The sequence below is a fragment of the Panthera tigris genome, chromosome E2, assembly GCF_018350195.1.
Source record: "Panthera tigris isolate Pti1 chromosome E2, P.tigris_Pti1_mat1.1, whole genome shotgun sequence".
NCBI classification, from domain to species: domain Eukaryota; kingdom Metazoa; phylum Chordata; class Mammalia; order Carnivora; family Felidae; genus Panthera; species Panthera tigris.
The window spans coordinates 30,103,170-30,125,676 of record NC_056674.1 but is presented as its reverse complement, the minus strand read 5'-3'; the positions used below and the strand labels follow the sequence as shown (position 1 = coordinate 30,125,676).

The 22,507-nt window shown below is 39.7% G+C and overlaps 1 protein-coding gene across 2 annotated transcripts in view; it reads left to right on the top strand.

Annotated features, from left to right (window-relative positions):
* TOX3 (TOX high mobility group box family member 3) overlaps positions 1–22,507 on the top strand; it is a 106,934-nt gene that overhangs the window by 75,105 nt on the left and 9,322 nt on the right. The window contains exons 2-4 of one of the 2 annotated variants that reach the window (XM_042969246.1): positions 1,938–2,003; positions 5,961–6,212; positions 19,518–19,787. In XM_042969246.1, coding sequence (XP_042825180.1) covers positions 1,938–2,003; positions 5,961–6,212; positions 19,518–19,787 — 588 coding nt within the window. Of the gene's footprint in view, positions 1–1,937; positions 2,004–5,957; positions 6,213–19,517; positions 19,788–22,507 lie in introns of both variants that reach the window. The other variant, XM_042969245.1, reaches the window with a different exon arrangement.

Below are 22,507 nucleotides of genomic sequence, written 5' to 3'. Positions count from 1 at the left end.
GGCGCAGGTGCGTGCGCACCCGCCCACGTAGGTACCTTTTTTCATTTTAAAATTATTTTAAAACCGTTTTATTGAGATATGATGGGCATACCACAAGCGGTACCTATTTAATGTATATACACCTTGATGGGTTTGGACGTGAGTATCTGTTGGTGAAACCATCCCCACACGTTTTGGATATCCCGTGCCTTCAGAGAAACTAGGTAAAGGTCTCTCTTAAGTGCTAACAAATACATCTTTCAGAAATCCTTATAAAGATGTTTATCCAAATGAACCTGAAGCTCATTGTGTGAGTATGTATTTAGGAGTCGTTTTACAGGGTGGGATTTTGCTTCCGGAGACCACAACAGCACTCTGGAACCATTAGAGCCTTCTGTGTAAATCCTGCTTAGTGCTTGGATCCCTGACATGATAAAGCGTAGCATGTCAGTTGGGCTTCTGTGCACGAATCCTACAGGTTCAGAGTCAGGGGCCGAGAGCCCCCTAGAAATAAGTGTTGGTGGGTTTACTACGAGGAGAATTATGTGGATCTTCCATATCTATGTGTCTATATTTATTCTCTACATTTATCTATCTGTGTGTCTGTATTTTCTCTCTCTCTCTCTCCCTCTCTCCTTGGGGAAGTTATGCCTTTTACTTAATTTTTAAATTTTTTGTAAGGTCTATTTATTTTGAGAGAAAGAGCAGGGAAGGAGCAGAGAGAAGGAAAGCCAGAATCCCAAGCAGGCTCTGCACTGTCAACATAGAGCCCCACGCGGGGCTCGAACTCACAAACTGTGAGATCATGCTCTGAGCTGAGATCAGGAGTCAGACACTTAACTGATTGAGCCACCCAGGCTCCCCGCCTCTTAGTTTAAATAATTGACTAGCTCTATTTACATGAGAGAATAGATGTATACATTTCACCCTTTGCAGACCAAACCTTTATGTTACTTGATGCACTGAAGGAAAGAAACAGTACACGTTACAAAAAGAAGGGCATTCTTTTACCACTTCATAAAATCGTGAAAATAATATAGCCCCAGATAATTATGCTCACAGAGCCTTTCCATATTGCCAGACTGATAACAGAATGTTTAAAGCAACAAAACGCGCCTCCTTATACCATCTGAACCTGAAAATACATTTCTGGCAAAATCCAAGTTTTACATTTTGATAACAGGTCTCTAGCAGTAAAGAGCTTACGTCTGAAATGCTGATACAGTCTTATTTGTGATGGTATGAATGGGCTATTGTGTTAGGGAATTAAATAAAAATTGCTGTGTTCATAGGATTCCGTTTATATTTTAAACCTCTTTGCACTTAATGTTACATCGAGAGATTAAATATCACTGTTTTCAACAGCTCTGATGGATACAGATATCGTTTTCAACTCTGTTTGGAGATTTGAAAAATATTCTTTCGTCTTATTATTTCTTTATATTCATGCCACACCCCATTCGCCAGAAAATAGAATTTGAGTCCTGGGAATTGGATTCTATTCCCCTTAATTCACATTTTAACCTACTCACACTTGTGACATCTGTTCTTGAAAAGTGAGCTATGAAATCTCAACATGCTGTAAAAATGTGTCAAGGTGATTTTCTTGGAAACTTTTCCTTCTCCTCTCTCACAAATGCCAGTTCAGTAAACAACACCCACTAGTGACCGGGCGGCCAAAGGTTCGTCATTGTCTCCCTTCGCTGTTAGTCTTGATGAGAAACAACCCCGTTTTCCAGAATTCTCGAGTTAGCTTGACTCTGTGCTTTATTTTCTGAGGGAAGCAGCCGGACTACATGTAGCACAAAACCTGTCACAGTTCGCATTTGGTCCGAGTGAAACTACTCTTTTAATTCATGACACTAGCATTCTTTACAAATCCCATCTGAGTTTTAAGCACACCACCGGGATTCTTGATCTGTCTGCATATTAACGTAAAACAATCTGTTTTCTTTCAGTTTGGAAACAACAATAACTACATGAACATGGCTGAGGCAAACAGTGCTTTCTTTGCAGCCAGTGAGGTAGGTATCTGTCTTCATGCGTCCGTTCACGTTTCGTGTGTTATTTGGATCATTTAAAAGGCTGGAAGGGAAAAGCAGAGTATCAAATTTATCTCTCTTATGTGGTGCAAGGTAACGACTTTGGAGGAGAAAAACCTTTTGGAAAAGAAAATGACCTGACAAGACTGTCACTTATCCGGAGGCTGTTAGGAACGTTAGCAATTCACACACATCTCTTGATGAAAAGAAATGTACATGCCAACAAAAGTAAATATGTAAGACAGCACATAAAATCTGTCTCTCCAAATTGGCATCTAAGCAAATAAGTGGTTATTTTGAAAACTAGGGGGTGGAAGAGACTTTTAATAGAAAGTATTTCAATTCCACAAAGCTCTGGGGATAATTTCATTAAGTTGCCATGGTTTGGGAAATGGTGTGGGGGAATATAGTATTATAGTTTCTGGGGTCTTCAGTGGGAGTGATGTGAAGGGAGTGTTTCGTTTTCTTGTTAGATCCCCGTAGACCATTACAGTACCTGGCACATAGTAGGTGTTCAATCAATACAGAGAGATGGAAGGAGTGAAAGGGCATGCTCCAGGACTTGGTCATAGCAGGGAAGACTGGATGATGGCTCTGGGTTTGTCTACAGCTTTACTGGTACAAATGGAAAAAAAAAAAAAAAAAGACATCTTCTTGTTGCTGTTTTTACTGCATTCCCTACTTACTGACCTAGGGCTGCTGTCTGAGCTCATTGGCCTGCCCTTCCAGAAAAACCTCCATCTTGATTAGATCAAGAAAACGGTTTCCTCACAAGTGGCAAACGGTGAGATCTAAGATGCTAGAACAAGAACAAGCAGGTGAAATTGGTCCAAATGGAACATTCCCTCTTGTGGTCCCCGTAATAAAAAGTCTTCATTTTCCAAGTACGTTCACATATAGGAAACTGAACTAGCTTGACCCCAGAGGATGGAAATCATAATGGCTTTGTAAATGATCTTGGTACAGGGAGGCAAGTGGTATGAAAGAAATGAAGTTTGCAAAATTATTAGAGAAAAGGGGGAAGCGAGGATTAAGGGTATTCCTAGATTAATCATTTCTGCAGTGGCCATCATCTGTCTAACCAAGAAGACCGCCTACATAAGGGATATTGTCTGGCACTGGCTGCTGTGTTGTTTGTGATAATGAACACAAACCCCATCTGTAAGGACAACATGATGTTTCATTCTGTAGGATTTTTTCCCTACATTTGAATCAAACATTGATGAAAGCTCTACTGCCAGCAGCTGTTCAGAGACAATTTAATTCCAGCTGTGATAATTCACCGTGTCAGACATTGGCTGTTATATGTTGATACAACAGTTCTCCAGATTTGCATTTTTATCAAAAGGAACAAATGTTTTGAACATTTCAGTACAGATGGTATTTAACCATGTACATACTATTTTAACATGTTCAAGGTAAACACTGAAAAGTCAGTATCCGTAAAAAGTAATCACTATAGACTCGGAACGACTAACCTGATAGCGGTCAGATGGCTGAGTCACAAAAGTCAGTGTCTTTTTTGTTGGTACTGGTGCCATACGTGGTTATTTTTATAGTCGCAGATTTATCCGGTGTTTGGGGTCACTCGTTTCTCTAAGGAATGCTTAATTTTACCTCTCTTTTAAAAGTGGTTTAACATTTTAGCATTTTCTTGGTGATTTATTATAATGTCACTTTATTAGGTTATGCTACAGCAATATACTCAATTCTAACTTAAAATTAATTTGTTTTTGAAAAAATTATACCATAGGGACACATTATTCGTAAGACACCTCTCTGTTCCTTAACGAAAATAAAAGTGAAAGCCTCCTTAATTTTGACCGCCTAGCATAAGACGTGCTTTATGTTAGAGTTTTTAAGAGCTAATCTTACGCCATGATTTCACTGTACATCTTGAACAAAAAATAAAGCCCAAGTAAATGTTAATGCGCCACATTACAGCATGTGCCTAATTTCCCGATCATTGCGTTAAAAGTAAATTTATTTGGTTTTTTAACATTTTAATGAGTGCAAACTAATTCAGGAAGACTTTAGGTTTGAATGCTGTGAAGTCGAAATTGTGCCTGAAACCAATTCCCTTCACATAGATATTGCCCTGTAGATAACGCCACAGGGACTGGGATACTCTGAGTTGGAAATTCACACATTTGCTTTATGTTTTCTGTCTGTGTCATGATTACCCTGACCATTTTTAAAGTACTTTAAATATTTATTGAAATAATATTTCAAGTGTTAATTACAGTGGTAATGAAAACAGCCAAATGCCACATATCAAGAATGAGTGTTTATCCGTATTGTTAATGTGATATGTTAGATTTCATTAAGCAGTAATGGGGTAGCAAATGAGTCACAAATTACAGTTGCATCTGTTACTAGACCACATTAGTGCCAAAATAACGGCAAATGCAGCCATAGGGTTACGTTCATTAGCCAACCACGTTTGTGGCCAATCCATCCCTTTGTGTTTGGGAACTCGGGGTACCACAGTAAGAAATTGACGTCCTTTGGGGGGTCAGTATTAGAATAAATATGTCAGAGAATCTAATACTTCATTCTAGCTTTCAGACATGTTTTTGTGCTATAATGTTTTTGCATATATCGAATCTGCTGAGAACCTCAAGATGTTCACCTGTCCCACCATAGACTCCCATAGCTTGTGACCTCTTTATTTCTGGTGAGATACAATTAACGGTGGACAGGTTCTATATGCACAGAATGGTTTTTTTTTTTCCTTCAGTTTGTTTCTATTTTCTCTCAAGTGGTTATTATGTATCATCATTGATAGTTCGAAGAATGATGGTTTTCCATTCTTAATTAGTTCTCTTAACCGATTACAGCAGATCCAAATTAACTTGCACTGGTTAATTCTTCAAAAAATGGTACTAATACTGAACTATAACTTTGATCCTCTGAGCTAGAAAGAATATCTGACCCCTTCACCCTACCCAAAAGAATATCCTAGACCTTGACTACTGCCCCCCACCCCCCCACCAATCTAAGTTCTATTTTAAGAAAGGTGGTTGGTGTAATAGAACATGGAAGCCCTCATTTACATCAAAAGGCCCCGTTTTAAAACACTGTCTTTAAGGATCTAAGGTCCTTATTTACTTAGGTCTTGAGAGATAACACTTGCTTAAGTAAATGAGCCAGTACAGTTAGTACATGTATATCAGTGTATCTCTGTGCTCATTCTATAGTCTTCCAGACTTGAAGACTCCTAAAAATGTTCTGATAGGTACACATTAAAATCATCATAAAAGCGAATAACTCCCCCTTATTATTTTAACTCTCCTTTTTATTTTACTTAAAATAAAAGCACTGGGACCTTTTAATATATGCTCTGATAATCCTTATGTAAAATTTTGTATTCTGAACTGTAACAATTTCCATAGAAGCGTTCTCGGCACTTGGGAATATACCCATAAGGAACTTTAAAAAGCAAACCACCAATTTCATATTACTTGTTTTATATGTTGTGGCAGAAAGTAAACATGTGTAATGTTCACTCCTGGATTAATGTTGTGTGTGTGCACCACAAAATCGTCAGCATTTTATGAAGCATGTGGATAATGTAAGCAGTTTGAGCTGTTTCGCTAACATATCAATAAAGTGGCAATTTGTTATATAGCCAAATCTAATGTCTCTGATGCTCCAACTAACAACAAAGACAGATGTTGCTAATTAAGTACGCATTAAAAAACTGTTAATACTGATACTCCATTAAAACCATATGATAATGAGACTTAAATCTTTAATCAGAATGATCAGCAAAACTTTATATATGGAAATCTGTGTTTAAGATGTTTTCATTTGAGAAATAAATATTTGGCCTAGCTATGCCGTGTTTTCATGCAAAATCTTTCTTCTTCCCTCCAAGGAGAAATAAGATATAGGAATAGAATATGAAGATGTCTGTGTTTTGTTTCCTTTTAGCAGACATTCCATACGCCAAGCCTCGGGGATGAGGAGTTTGAAATCCCCCCTATCACGCCTCCTCCAGAATCAGACCCTGCCCTGGGCATGCCCGATGTTCTTCTACCCTTTCAAGGCCTCAGCGATCCGTTGCCTTCCCAGGGAAGTGAATTCACACCTCAGTTTCCCCCTCAAAGCCTGGATCTTCCTTCCATAACAATCTCAAGAAATCTCGTGGAACAAGATGGCGTGCTTCATAGCAGTGGGTTGCATATGGTAGGCACTACATTTATTGCTTGAAAGTGTTTTTTTTTTTAATCATTGCACTTCTCATGGTAAAGACCAGGAGTCTATGTTCTGAAATGTGCTCCGCCTATCTACTGATGGACGTGAGGATTGTTCTTCCTAGTGCCATTTCAGTGCAGGGACAAGAGGGTTATGGGTTGGTTCATGATCACCTAAAGGAGGATGACCCAGCAAGATCCTTCCGATTTGAAATGATTTTCAACAAGTCTGATTCGTTGGCTTGGAATTAGCCAATCTTCCCTTGGCTTTGGTTTACCACAGAGATGTCCTCGAGTTAGAAGTTTGCCCAGGAGAGATTTGAGAAATGGAGGCCCTTATCTGGTGCCGAGGTCTTTTGCATTTGTTGGATTGTGACATGATGTTTATTATGGTACATGTTCTGTTCCTACCTCAAATGAAATCTCAAACTGTGATACGGAGAAAGGGAAGAAGAAGAATTTCTTATAACCAGCAGAGGAAAATGTAGAGTGAGTTATTGTGTGAAATATACCTAATTGTGTTATTTATTGTCATAAACACGGAATAAGGCACTCCAGAGAGCCAAGATCACTAATGCAATAATTTTGGTTCCATTTTTCTTAGTGTGCAATTATAGTCAGCAATCACCAGAGTAAATCTGCTTAAGTATTTTAAACTCTTCTGCTGGGATTTTTTTTTTTTTTTTCCCCTCATAGCGTATAATACATTTGTGTCGATCTAGGTGAGGTACTAAGCAGACATTTTAAAACAAGATTAATAGTTTATAGGGCTTTTTTTTTTTAACCCTGATAAAATGAAACAGATGTGTTGGTATAACAAAAAACAAATCCTATTGCTTGTTTACATATTTCTCTGCACATTAGGACCACGCCAATGATGTTTATTGGTTTCATTGTTAATTCCCCAGATAACAACAGATGATTGCAAAGTATGTAGTAGATTAGCGGTGTAAAGATTCAGCGTGCTCTCTGAAATGTGAGATGGCTTTCCCAAATAGGATTGACGCAACATAATTTTCTTTTGCTTGTGATCTCTTGTGTTTGAGCTGAACATCGGGTTTTTAGTTTTCCTTTTTTGTCAGAAAAGAAGCAGCAAGCAGTCAGGAAAGTGGTCATTAAGTATTCATAAATGTTCCTCACCCTCACAAATAATTGTTTCCTGTGGACTTCCTTACGTTCTTGTCCCTTTGACACTGGAATGGAGGGTTCTTGTCCTCTGTTCCTCTACAGTCAGGCTTGCAGTGCGGTGCCTGGAAAGTCATAAAAATAAAAAAGGGTGTTTAGTCACCAAGGGAGTTTACCAGGGCTCACCATTATTCATAGATGCTCAGCAAGGCCGATTGAAGTTGCAGAAATGGTTAAAAGACCATATCATGCGTGCTAAAATGTGTATTTTATTAAATTGGTAAATATTTATTAATAATATAAGAATCTGCCTTTGAATTAAACATCTGATGAATTACCTCGCCTTAAAGCTATAAAACTGTTATTGCTGCTATAAAAAAGTGTAAAGGAGGCATTTTGACTATGAAATTTCATTTCATGGTCAATTGAATTTACTATATTGGAAAGAACTAAAGATGGAATCATAAAATAATTATGATATTCACATACACTTAAAGAACAATGCTTTCACGGACTGGCCTTGGGAGAGAGGACTCAATTTTTAATGCTTCTTTTGTAATGTATTGCTAATCACTAAAGCAGTTGAATTATTTCATTGATTTTTAAGGGTATAAGTACTTTAGCTAAGTGCATGCTGTTGTCATGGTATTTACATGGGCCTCATCACATTTATTGGTGCCTTTCTGAAGTTTCGCTGAACCTGAGTGATATTTATTTTGGCTTGAAACAAACTAATCTTGTTGAAAATTCTAGTAGAATTTCACCTTGAAGAAATGTCATGGGATTTTAAATCACAAATGTTGGAAAAAATAAAATGTACTTGGACAGAATTATGATGAATACAATGTGTCGTTGGCTTTGTTCTATGTACTACCTGACATGTTCACCTATAAACTTGAATTCAGAATCGCCAGAGGCATGGTTAAAAATAGGCTATGTCAAGGTTCTTCTATATCTCCCTCCGGGTACCGAGTTGGCTGGCTACATCATAATACTCCACAGCAGCTCCTCAGAGATTTCCCTTCGGAAGGTCACCAGAAAAATAATAAATAATACTTTATACATCATGCATTCGGCTTCCCAGTGTGCAGTGGATATTTCATACCTTATGCAAGTAAGAAGTTTTATTATCCAAATGAATATGGCTGTCTGTTAAGGTTTGCTGTGGTGAATTAAGACTCTCATAGAAGAAGAAAAGCCCGCTTGTTTGTGTTGTATCGAACCAGCTTTTCTTCAGAGCTTCATTGGTTTTCCTTTAGAAAGACTGACAGTTTTGTCACATTACTGATTAGCTGCATTTTTGTTGGCAACAAGCACGACGTGTTTATCTTCCTTACATTTATGCCATCATATTTAAAAACAGAAAGCAGGAACAAAAAGGAGGGATTAAAAAGAGCCCAATGATAAGCATTCACATTTCAAAATATGCAAATAATGCCCTCGTAGTCAGAAGCAAATTGTTGAAAAATTGAATGTCGATGCGTTTGTGAGTTCAAAGAACAACCTTGATTTGCTTGTGGCGGATGTGTATATTTTCAAACAGGATGTGGTCGGCAAGTCAAAGCCAGCAGTATATTTTGGTTAGAAAAATCTTTACCTCTAAGCATTATTGTCAGTTCAGATGATCATCTGGAAATTATTTTAATCTACAAAAGATTGCAATTCTAAAAATCTACAACGTGCGCTCCAAAGGGTTGGCTGGTTTTTTTTTTTTTTTTTTAACACCTCTCTATAATCTGCCCAGCCTGCTGAGTAGCATTGACATCAGTAGTACATCAATTTCAGAAAGTGGATTATTTTTACTAGACAGCTATTGTGACATATTGGGTCAGTCATAAATGAAAGATATTCATGCAAGCATGCAATACTTGTAATGAAGTCTCACTCTGACCTTCTGTATGATTGATTCTGTAATTTAGTTTTCTCAGGCAGTGCCTGAAATGAAATGAAATCATGTTGAACAAGTTTTGAATACCCACAGTGCACCAGGAGAAGAAAAATCTGCAGCCCTAGAGGCTTGAGAGAGAGCAGCTGAACGATTTATCTCTGTGCTATTATAGCCTTTGCCAGCGTTCAACATTTCTTTTTTTTTTTTTTTTTTTCTTATTTGGCTTAAGTACTTAATTCTGCAGGTAGCTGTAAATGGGAAAATAAAATGCTGTTCAGATTTAAAATGACAGGACAGGAGTATGTGCAGGGGACTGATAAAATATCTTGAATAGAACTGACCTTTCATGTAGCTGAAAGTTACTGGGGGATTCATCCTCATAATTACCATATAGATTATTTTTATTTCTTTCCTGCAATGAAACATTTCAGAGAGCAGTAGTGCTGATTGAATGAAAATTGAACTTGTTAACATTCTTTTCAGCTTAGCCTGTTGTACATAACAGAAGGTTAGCTTTGATGAATTTCAGAATTCTCTTTGATATCCAAGAAACAGACAGTAAAATAATTGTCTCTGGTCTGATATTTTGTATGCCCCCCAAAAGAGAATTTATAAAACACACTGATAATTCACATACTTTTTCTTCATACATTATATTTCGTGTTTAGAGGACTGACATTTTCAGTTTGATATTGCTTTGGATTTCATTGTGATACCACATGTTTATAGAAAACGCTACTCTGGTCGCTCTGGTAATATCAAACGTAGTGTGAGGGAACAGAAGAGGATGGAAGTAAGGGAGGTGTATTTGAGTACGGGAGTCTCTGTACCTAGTAAGGAAAAAGAAAAAGAGAGATAATCGTCCTATGGAAGAAACGCATGCCCAGAAGAAAATTAAAAGCTTTTAAAATATTCATAAGACTCTGAGGTCACACTCTATAGACAGATGCCATTTTTGACCAGAGAAATGGGAATATAGCAAAATAACACATCTAAAATTACCAGGCTTGTTTTCCAAGTTTTACTTTTCCACGCCATCATTTGTTGTGGCTCCAGTTTCGAAGTTGAATTATTTTTGTTTTTACGAAATGACTTCCATGCTGTTTTTGTACTTTAAAAAAATCTTACATTTAGAGAAATAGACTTTCAATTAATACATTGTTTTAGCAATGTTGCCTAATGTGTTACAGATAAAACAGTTATTTCATGGGTCATTAATGTGTTTAATGCGTGGAACGTTCTATTAAAACAGGCCCTTATTATTGTTATGAACATGTTCATTGCCATTGTCAATAGGGTCTGCAGAGCTGCATTCCACAGGATTGCCTTGTAGCCACTGGAGGGACCAACAGTCTCTCATACAAATTGAATGATGACTTCGTTTAGATTTATTTTTGGTCAAGTGATGGTCAAAAAGCATTCTTATTCTAAGTTAACACCGGAAAAGGCACAGCTTACCTAAGCAAGCACTCCCTTTGAGTGGAACTAATTCAAGTCCAGATTGTAGAATTGAAACGGTGTGAACCTTTAACAGATATTTGCTGAGACCTACTAAGTGCCATATGTTTTTCTTAATCGTTAGAGACTACACTATTTATAAAGTTGTTTTCTTGGCTACCAGTGTCTGTTCCATGTAATACAAAAACCACAGAGTCTGATGACTATTTTACAGATGTTTATTGTCCAAAGTCACTTTCTAAAAAAATTTTTTAAATGTTTTTATTTATTTTTGAGAGAGAGAGAGAGAGAGAGAGAGAGACCGAACACAAGCAGGGGAGGAGCAGAGAGAGAGGGAGACACAGACTCTGAAGCAGGCTCCAGGCTCTGAGCTGTCAGCATAGAGCCCGACGCAGGGCTTGAACCCACAAACCGTGAGATCATGAGCTGAGCCGAAGTCAGTGCTTAACCGAATAGGCCACCCAGGCAGGTGCCCCCACAGTCACTTTTAATTTAGCTGTTACTACACCTTGGCAATTGTCTGCCAAAAATGCACAGGCCGCAGACATTTTTTATGGGCTGCCTTTCTTTGTCGAGCAAATAGCCTTGTACCATACACCGCTTAAAATAAATATTCTTTGTTCTTCTTGGCCTGTAAATACTCACTGACCCTGAACATACGTGTGCTGTCTTTAAGGTCAAGTTAACGTTAGGCTCATCTATTAAAAGAGGAGCGTGTTCCAAACTTTTCCGCTAAACCTGCTTAGCTGGCGTGCAGTATGACACATGGTCACGTGTTTGATTTATAACATGCAAGAAAAAGCATCGTTAGAAAGTTACACTGTGATTTATTTCTCCCTATCTTGGTTTTAGCATGTCTAATCTATAGCTACCAACTATACTGTGGTATTGCCAGTAACTCCCAGTGGGTCAGGGACAGTAGAGACACCATTTCCCATCCCTCAGATTCCCGAATAAAACTGGCTTGAGGACTCCAGTGTTTTTTCAGAGGGGTGGGTGTTACTTTCATGCCACTGCCCCATCCTTTTATGCATGGCACCTGTCGCCCTTTGACACGGTTTCCGTTGCTTGTTCACATCCTGTCCCCTCCTCTTGCCTGTGTGAAGTGGGCAGAACAGGGTCTGGGCTGGAATACAATTCCAGGCTCTCAATAAATATTTTATTCGTCGGATATATGCACGAATGAGAGAACGACGAAGGAATGCGTATTTGCTGTGAAGAGAATACCTTGACCACTAAATAAAGAAGTGGAGGAGGAGGGCTTAAGGTTACAAACAGCTGTGAACACGAAATCCCCCTTTAAACTTTCCATTTAGACCCGAATAAAATAAGCAGAGAGCTGACTCCTTGGTAAAACAAAGGAGTTACAGGGTATATCGCTGAAATACCATTAAGTGTTTTATGGTAAACTCTTGGAAATTTTGTTTTGCTAAGAAACTATTAATTAGCTCTTGGGAAGACTGTGTTTCACAAAACACTCATGTGTAGGTATGTTTGATTACAACCCTGAGAGTAGCTATTAAGTAAAAATTATCTATTTTGGTGAAGTTCAAGTTTGTGGTATCGAAGGTCTGTAATTATCATTGGTATGCATTTGTCACACCTGTGTTTGTTTCAGGGTTCACTGGGGTTCGGAATATACTAGCTTTGCAAGGCAGCTCCTTGCTGTTCACTTGGAAACAAAGTTTTAACATTGCAATAGACAGAACTTAAGTTAATGGAGCATAAAATTACCGGGCCTGAATTTCATATTTGTACTTCTCTGATCTTTATTAATATGAAGCAATTTTTATTACTGATAATTGTTTAATTGCTCCGTTTCTCAAGAAATATTGATTGAAAAAAAAACACCACAGTGAAAAATGTTACTTAGTCACACTCGCTAATATATTTGGGTTATTTGCTTCTTAATTAGATGCTATCCTCTCTTATGAAAACCTAACATTGGATCGTTACAGAGAATATTTATTTGCATGGAAGGTGCGTATCAGATGTTTCAAAGTCCTTTATGATAAAAATCAACCCAGACAGAAGTCAGCACCACTGTCGTGAGTAAAAGGAAATAAAACAGAGTAATAATGTGTGGTTTTGAAAATAAGGAATCAGTCTGAAAGCCTCTATCTTCCATTTGCACAAGAAACCAAAACCCAACGCTAGAGGATGTGTAATTACATAGTACTGAGCGGGCAGCACAGAGATAGTATAATAAATACCAGGGGTGAGAGGGAAAAGAGTCCCTGTTCAGGCACCAAGATGTCATAGAGGCCCAGACCCTTGCTCCAGACCTGATAGAATGAGTGAAGACAGATTTTAATATGTAGAGGAGGGAGAGTTTTGTTGGCTGAGAAAGTCTGAACAAACTGCTCGTTTCCCGCCCCCACACCCCCACCCAGAATCCCCACCTATCTTTCTATGAAGTATGGCGGGGGGTTGGGGCAGGCGGTAATATCCCGTTGTGATTCATACAGGGAGGACATTTTTCACCTTGCCAGCCTCCTTCAATCTTGATTAAGTCTAGGAGAAAGTCTCGGTTTGGGACTAATAAGTCTTTCACCCCTCTTTTATCTTTCTAAATAAGAGAAAGCAAGGCTCACAGCCTTAGGCAGGCCCCATACCTTGACCGTAAAGGTGTTGTTTCCTTTCCTTGGTATTTATTTGGCAGTCCATTGATGCGGGTGTCCCCGGTTTTTAATTTATGCTAGCGATCCAAAGTTTCCTTTTTATTTAACCTAAAACTCTTCAGATTTTAACAGTTCACTCAAATGGTTAATGTTCAGTAATAGACTAGATTTCAGGCAATTTAAGAAAATGAGGGACCACCACCAGAAATCTCCATTCCTTGGTTTCCTGTTAAAAAAAAAAAAAAAAAAAAAGACAAGACAAAGAGGCTCTTTTATCAGGTGGAGAGAGGAGCCAGTCTCAGCTGAGCACTCCCCACACCAAGACCTACACAGGCCATGAAGGCTTCGTTGAACTGTACTTCTAGGCAAATAGAAGACCCTGCACGTCCTATTATTTTGTGAAGCCCATGGCCTGTCCATTCAGAAAGAATTGGGTACTCTCCAAAATGTAGGAAATGTAGGTTAAAGTGTTAGGATATATATTTATATTTATGTTAATTTATATTGTAACCAAATTGTCCCCCACCGATTTCAATGGGTTGCCCATGAAGTGCAATCAGTTACTATCTATTGGAATAAATAATCCCCCTAGATAGATACAAAGCCTTTAAATTTATCACGACATCCTTCTACACTATGAATAAAATCCAGACTTCCTAGGATCGGCTACAAGACTTGTCACCTTATGGCCATTCCTTGCCTCTACAGCTTCAATGCCAGTCTTGCTTTTCCTGGCCCAGTAACACTGGCCCCTCCTTTCCTTCCTCATGCACCAGGCCTTTGCACATATTCTGCTCTGCCTTGGATGCTCTTCCCTCTTTTCTAGCTTAGTAGCTTCTATTCTCCCTTTATACCTCAGCCCTAGTGGGTCACCTCCTCAGGAAGCCTTCCCTGATTACCCCCACCCTTTGCACCATCTGGCTCATTGCCACCTCCCCAGTCCACTGAATGTCACTCTTCACCCTGCCCACCCTGCTCCCATCTGTACTGGCGTCCTTTCCATTTCTCAAGCAAGCGAAGCTCTCTCCCACCTCAGACTTTGCACATGCTGTTCCCTCTGCCTGGAACATGATTCCTGTACCCTTCTTTCCTGGGTAGCTCCTCATGCTCCAGGTATCTGCTCACATGTCCTCACCAAGAAGCCTTTCGTACTGACCCCTCAAACGTAAACCCTATTCTTGTGCCAACTTTTTTTCTTTAACCTACTTATTTTCCTCACAGTATTTATCGCAGTTTGTGTCTTGTTTATGCAAATGTTTTCTATTCTTACCAGCAAAACATAGGCTGCGGACACTCCCTCCACACCCAAGATGATGTTTTCCATTATGTTTGTCTAATGAAGCAGTTCTCAAATGAGCGGGATTTTGCCCACCAGGGGACATTCGCCAATGTCTAGAGACATTTTGGCTGTCACGATCAGATTGGGGAGTGGAGGCTCCTGACTCCTAGTGTGCAGAAGCCAGAGATGCTTCTAAGTCGTCTACAATGCACGGGAGACCCCTCCCCCAACAAAGAATCATCCAGACCACAGTGTCCGTCCTGCTGAGGTTGGGAAACCCTTATCTAATAACCTCAGAGATCAGAGTGAGACGAAGAAGAGAGAATGAGTTTTTCCCAAAGGATGAACTGTTTTAAGAAATGATACACGTGAACCCTGCAATTGTGAAAGCTACCAGCCTTCAGTTCTTACGTGGGATATAATCGTGGCAATCTCTTATAACCCGCTAGTTGCTTTGCCTTTCAGTGATCGTTGGTAAGGCTTTAGGACTTAATTTTAGGGGCACCTGGGTAGCTCAGTCGGTTAAGCGTCTGACTCTTGATTTCAGCTCAGGTCACGATCTCACGGTCCATGAGTTCAAGCCCCACCTGGGGCTCTGCGCAGACAGTGTGGAGCCTGGCTGGGATTCTCTCTCCCTCCCTCTGCCTCTCCCCTACTTGCTTCCTCTCGCTCTCAAAATAAATTTTAAAAAAACATCTTGTAAAGACTTAATTTTAGTAAGTGAGAGGTAATGATTTTCAAAAATGCATTAATTTCTTAGGGCTGTATCTGTGGTTATACATTTCTTTATTGTGTCGTGACTACTGGGAGAAATTGCGAGCTATTTTTGAGGAGTATATATGAATTATTCTTGCCTACACTTTGTCAGAGTATATTTATTAGTCCATTCTAAATCATGTTTAATTTGGGTAATGCTTAAAAGAATCACATGCTAGCTTTCTAGTTTTCAAGGATTTGAGCATTGGTATATTGGTTTCTCTGGCCTGGCACATAGCAGGTGCTTAAAAAATACCTTCAAACTGAACTGACATCTTTCTTTTTTTAAGTGGGAGTCCTAAGATCAAAGGAAGTATCTTTCAAAGGGTACCTTTTTTTTTATGGAAAATGATTGGAGCTGTTAAGAATCAACAAGTTCCCCAAGGCAGTTGTTAATAATTGGTGGCCCTAAAGGAACTTGAATTTCTAAAGAGACACTTTCACTACTAATCTTCTTGTTCTGTAATAGTCATGCATAGAAAGTTATTATGGCATAATTGTGGACCATGGCAAATGCTAGCACATTTTGATGCATCAGTTATGTGATTCGGGGGTTACTTGAAAATATGTTAGAGGACCTTGGTGCATTGTCCTATGGGAGATAAGAAAAATGGCGCCAGCATGTTTGGGGGTCTGAAGGCTATGTGGATGGCTCGAAGTTCTGGCAAGGCCTGGCCCCACCACCAGTATGTTTCAGGAGTAGTTTTCTCTCTGTCCCCAAGGTAGAAATTTCTTGTTATTTCTCTCTCTCCCTCTCTCTTTCTTAAGTGAAATGTTACGAGCACTCTCAATTTATAAAATAAATGAATATAGACTGCTTTCATTAAAAGGGGGGTGATGGCAGTAGAGAGCCCGGGGCCCCATTCATTTCTTTCTGTCAACACATGTCGCCACTGTTGGGCCATGGCTCCCGAGAGCGCCGTTTTCCCATCAAGCTAGCTCGGTGACACTGCAGGTAGAATTTAGAAAGAGCTGATGAAGCCAAGAAAACTTACTTCTTGGCCTTCTGTTTGACCAGGAGCTCCATTTGAAAGGCAGTAGGTGTGGGATAAGTCAGTCAAATACCTGTATGTGCTGAATTTCATAGGCATTGGAGCAAAGCAAGTTCTCTGTTAATGAGAAAGTTGTGTAAATCAGATCATCGTATTTCATGGTCACGCCAGTTAGCTGATTTATTATTTCACAGTCAGAATTGAGATACGCAATTTAAATGTAATCTGGAAGTTCCTTGTAAATACTTAAAACATCTAGATTTAAATAAGTCTGAAAGGACTATTAAAGTGCATTCTGAAAGACCTATCTGGAGAGTAGAATTAAAAATAAGATCGCTTGGGTGCCAGGGTAGCTCAGTTGGTTAAGTGTCCAATTCTTGATTTCAGCTCAGGTCATGATCTCACAGTTTGTGGGAATGAGTTCTATGTTGGGCTCTGGCCTGAGTGTACAGAGCCTGCTTGGGATTCTGTCTCTCCCTCTCTCTGCCCCTACCCTGCTCACGCTGTCTCTCAAAATAAAATAATAAACTTGAAAAAAAAAGAATAAGATGGGGCATCTGGGTGGCTCGGTCGGTTAAGTGTCTGACTCTTGGTTTTGGCTCAGGTCATGACCTCGTGGTTTGTGGGTTCGAGCCCCACGTGGGGCTCCACGCTGACAGTGCGAAGCCTGCTTGAGATTCTCTCTCTCTCTCTCTCTCTCTCTCTGTCTCTCTCTGGCCCCCCTCTCTGCCCCTCCCCTACTCATGTGTGTTCTGTCTTTCAAAATAAATAATAAACTTTAAAAAAAGTTATAAATCAATAAATAAAAATTTTTTAAATGAAAAGAGTAAGATCACTCAGTTGTCACTAGTTGGAGGGTAGAAGCGACATAAGCAAGCAATGGTGGAAATTGAGACGAGCATGGGAGAGCAGGTAGACAGCTCAAATTTTTTAGGAGGAATGGCTAAATGAGTGGTAGGATGCCAATCAAAAAAAAAAAAAAAAACAAATTAGGACACACCGACACTGTAAAATCCACTTTTGTGATACACGTCTGCAGAGGGACACCTGCCAGTAAGTGGAATGTAGTATTTCAGGGACAGCGGAAGAGGGTGTCGGTATTGTCAGTGAGACCAGGAGGAGTGGGATTGTTCTGGTACATGTGACACGTTTCTCCAGGATTCCCCAGCAGTTTAGGAACTCAGAAAGTATTAAGAAATGGGAAGCTTATACATTTAAGATGAAACCCTAGCACTTAGCTCTACTGTTTAAACTACTCGTAGATCTTTTTAGCTTGTCCTCACTAGTGTGTTTTTTTCACTCATTTTGTTTTGTGTATTTATAAATGGAAACGTTTAAAATGCTCTTCTCTTCACCCTTCCAGTTCCTTCTCTTATAATGTGACCATTGTTAAAAGTTTAGATACTTCTTAAAAAAAAAAAAAAGAGGGGACTATACACTATAATTATTTTACAACTCGCTTTTTCAACTTCTTTTTTTTTAATTTTTTTTTGTTAACATTTATTCATCTTTGAGAGACAGAGAGAAAGAGAGAGAGAGAGAGTGGGTGGAGGAGGGGCAGAGAGAGAGGGAGACACAGAATCTGAAGCAGGCTCCAGGCTCTGAGCTGTCAGCACAGAGCCCGATGCGGGACCCGAACTCACTGGCTGCGAGATCATGACCTGAGCCAAAGTCGGAAGTCGGATGCTTAACTGACTGAGCCACCCAGGCACCCCATCTTTTTCAATTTCTATATCTTGGATATCCCTCTAGGTCAGTGGTTCTCAGATGGGAGAATTTTGCCCCTCGAGAGATAATGTCTGGAGGTATTTTTGATGGTCATGACTGGTCAGGAGAAGGAGAAGTTGCTTCTGGTATCTAGAAGAGGCCAGGGGTGCTATAAACATCCTACCGTGCAAAGGACAGCCTCACAACAAAGAATTATCTGCTCCAAAATGTCAATAGAGCCAAGATTGGAAACCCCATTCTAAGTCAATACACATAAATCTAATTCATTATTTTACAAAGCTTCGTAATACTTATAGGATGCTGGATCATCATTCATTCAACTAGTTTCCTATTGATATTTGCGGCTTCTTATTTAGTGATGATTATATATTTGATATTTAGAAACGAAACGCTCCTATTTGGGTATTTACAACTCATCTGTTTCTTCAAAGAGCAAAAGTAAGTCTTCTCAGAGAGACTCAAAAGAGGAACAGTTAAGAATTCATAGGCTTCTGTATAAAATTAGATTCCGGGTCACTGTGAGTCGAGAGAAATTTGGTTTTGGTAAAAATCACAGACTCACACTAAATGACAAGTCTTCAAGTAAGTTGTTTAAAAGCAGGTCTTCATTTTTTGATTCTTCAAAATTAAAAAAAGAAACAGCAGCAACAACCCTAAAGCCTTTTAAATGACTGCCCACAACAGAAGGGCTGCTCTTGAAGTCACTGCAGTAACTTTCAGAGAAGCTACTTCTGATGATCTCTGCTTCCTCCTCATATGTATTTTTAAAAATCCATTAGTATCTTAAATCATGGCGGGTTGAACGAAAGGTTTCAGAAGAAGAAAGTGATATCCAGTCCTAGAGATGTTGAATGACTTCCAGATGCCATTGACAATGGAATTCAGACTGGGAATGGCCCTCTGGTTAACCACAGAGGGTTTTATAGAAAGGGTGCCCTGAAGCAAACAGATGTTGGCTCTGTGCTTCCCTAAGCCCCTCCTCTCTGCTTGTCAAATGCATTCCTGGAAGGGTCAAGTGAAGACCAGATCCTCCCGCCCTTGTAGAGCTGGGTCTACGGGAATGGTACCAGAAGTATGTGGGAGAATGTTGGAAGACCCACCTGGTAAGCTGGGAAGGAGTAAAACCCCTGCTTCAACCCTTTCCTTCTTGCCTGTTTCCTCAATAAGAAGCCTGAGTTGGACGTTTATCCTTCTTTGCCAATAGGCTTTTATTATTATTTTTTAAAGCCATTTAGTGACAGTTCTAGAGTGAAATAGACTAGGCTGGATGATTTGGTCTTAGTGCTTTTGACCCTTCAACTTTGAGGCAAGAGTCCTTCTAGTTAATGAATGAATAGGGACCATCATCCCGGAATAGGTCAGACCTGTCTAAGGAACTGCTAACATTTTCAGCTTGTTGACATTTGGGAAAACGGAGAGCTCACCTCCTCGTTGTCTGTTGCCTTTTTAGGACCAGAGCCACACGCAAGTGCCCCAGTACCGTCAGGATCACTCCTTGATCATGAGGTCCATTGTCCACATGACTGATGCTGCTCGCTCTGGGATCATGCCTCCCACTCAGCTCACCACCATCAACCAGTCTCAGCTCAGCGCCCAGTTGGGGTTAAATTTGGGAGGCGCCAATATGCCTCACACGTCTCCTTCACCTCCAGCGAGCAAATCAGCGACACCCTCCCCTTCCAGCTCCATCAATGAAGAGGATGCTGATGAATCCAACAGAGTAAGTTGACTGCCTTAGTGTGTCACGTACCCAAGAATTTCAAATCACCTCATGCTGTGTCTTTGAATTTCATTCATGGTAGTTCCTGCCTTCTCTTCGTGGATTTGGCTAGCATGTAACTTTATGATGGTTTGATTTTTTTCCCCCTCTTTTACTTATTCATTTTTTTTTTTTTTTTTTTTTTTTGTGAAAAGTGTATTCTGCTGGAAATTGGGAGATCTGGCTTCTCCGACTGATTGTAAGGCATCGAACATGTCACTTAACTCATGTAGGCATGATTTTCCCGGTCTGCAGAAGGGAAGGCTTATACTAGATTCCCCAGGAATTCTATACTAAAGTGCTCTGGTTCTGAGTTAATGTCCATGTGGATAAGTTTCATCCAGTTAGTTGGCTGAGCCGCTGTCAAATTGGGGAACCTTGCACCTTGGATGATGTTTATCACTTAGTAAGTTCTAATTGTTGCACATCTCTGCTTTTGTCATGGAGAGTGATGCTCAAATATGCATGGGTTGAAATAAAAACTTAGTTGCAGGTGGGACTTTTATGAATGCCTAGAAAGGTATTCTGTTTCATTAAAGTCACTTGTCCAAGATACACGATTACTCATTCTTTATTCATTATGTGTTGTATACCTACTCTGTGCTTTGCCTTGTACTTGGTTCTGGTGACATAAAGATTTATAAGAGAATTACTACCTCTGGGGCTCCCCACTGGGGACGAAAAGCAATGCTTAAAACTAGCTCCAGATGTGATTAGTGGTATAATTGATGTATCTGGTGTGCTAAGATTGTAATCGATTCTGCTTGGGAGAGTGATTTGAGGAAGACTTTATTGAGAAGGTGATATTTGAATTAGGTCTAAGAGGATACATAAAAGTTTGTGAGGCAGAAGAGAGAGGCCAGCATTCTGGTCGAAGGAGCAATGGAAGTACATGTCAATTTATGAGTGTCATGAACAGTTTGATATGGGGAGGAAAGACATAGGAATTGAAGAAAGCAGTAGCTGAAATGTGGAAGCCTTTCTCCTGCAGGTCGTTGAGAGCTGATTAATGATTTGCATAGAGGAATAGCAGAAGCAACTTTATGCTTTAGAAAGATGGCTTTGGCTGTATACAGAATGCGTTACAAAGGGAGGGACGGGAGGAAAGGAAACTAATCAGAAGATCTTTTTGTCATGAAGTGTTTCCTTTTAGCAAAGGAAGGAATGGACAGGGGGTACCAGATCCGTGAGACATATAAGAGGGAGAATCATAAAGTTTTGGTGATCCACCGGGGTTTGAAGGAATAAAAAGATAAATGGGGTTTTAATACGAGAGTTAGCATGGGTATCAGCAAATGAGAGAATCAGCCCAGAGAAAGAAGAATGTTACTTTTTCTCCCATGGAAAAGATGAGAGTTTGGCATGGTATGGGTCGAATTTGATGCACCCACATTTGAGCTAGAACTCAGTTCATTGGAGGGAGAATAACCGATTTGGGGACCATCACACGTAGACAGGAAGACGTGGAAGTAATCAGGATTTCTCAGAGTGCATAAGGAGCCCTGAGCATCATTTATTTTTATTTTTAAGTAGCAAATGGAAAAAGAAGAGCTAGAGAAGGTAGAGAGTGATGAAGTAAGAGGGAAGCAAGGTTAGAATCTATTGCAGGGATTTAAAGGAGGGTTTGATCTGTCCTGACATCTTAGCACCCCACTGGATATGTTAGCACCCTACTGGACACAGATTGGGTGAATGGATGACCAGTCTCTGCTCACACTCAAAAGAACCTTCGTAAGGTGAAGTGAGAAACAGGGATGTGAATAAGGCACAGCTAGGTTACAACTGGCCATGACACAATTCAGATGGATTCCTTTCATTTCACTCACATTTCCACTGATCTGATACTCACTTTTGTACCACACTGAAATTGTCATGGCTAAGGAGAACCTTATCTGTGACTCCTAGCTTACTCCATTTTAAGCAAGAGTCTAGGTTTTGTGTAAAGGCAAGGAATCCAATTTGTTCTCCTTTAAGCAACTGAGCCGAGAAAGAAAGATTAAAATTATCATTGATTGTGTCTCTTTTGGGAAAACTCTTTCCCCACCTTTCCCAACCCTCTTCAGTCAATCACGTGCAGGTTCCTGTAGGAGAATTAATTCTAAGATTTTATTTAAACTGCAAGATTCTGCATTTCAGGTTTATTCTTAAAAGGTAATGATGTTTAGGGCACGTCATGGTTATCCAAGGAAGATATCAAAGGTTGTCAACATTTGAATGCTACTTTACAGGAAGGGAGATTGAGCTCTTTGGGAAAGGTTGCCCTGGAAATCGCTTTCACCTTGCCACTGGTCAGGGCATTATTGCTGCAAACAGTGCCAAGTTTTCTTCCAAGAAACGAATATAGTTGTTGGACTCAATTAGAAAAATCTGTGGTATATGTATATATTTTTTTCCTTGGGGCCAAAGCAGTATTTTTTCACTGAAGGAAAACTTGGCTCCCACTGAAGCTCTAACCGAAAGGCATCTGACAGCCTTACAATAAGTTCAGATTCATTAACTAGAATTAAACAAGTCGCATTGATTCTGAGAATTTAAAAAAGAAAAAAGATTATTGAGAATCATTGCATTCATTGTGTGAGTTATGAAAGATGGCATTTTGGAGAAGAGGTGAGATGTGGCTCACCAGCCTCTGAAGTGGGTAAACTACTTGTATGAAGTACGGATGTTGTTCCCACTCAAGT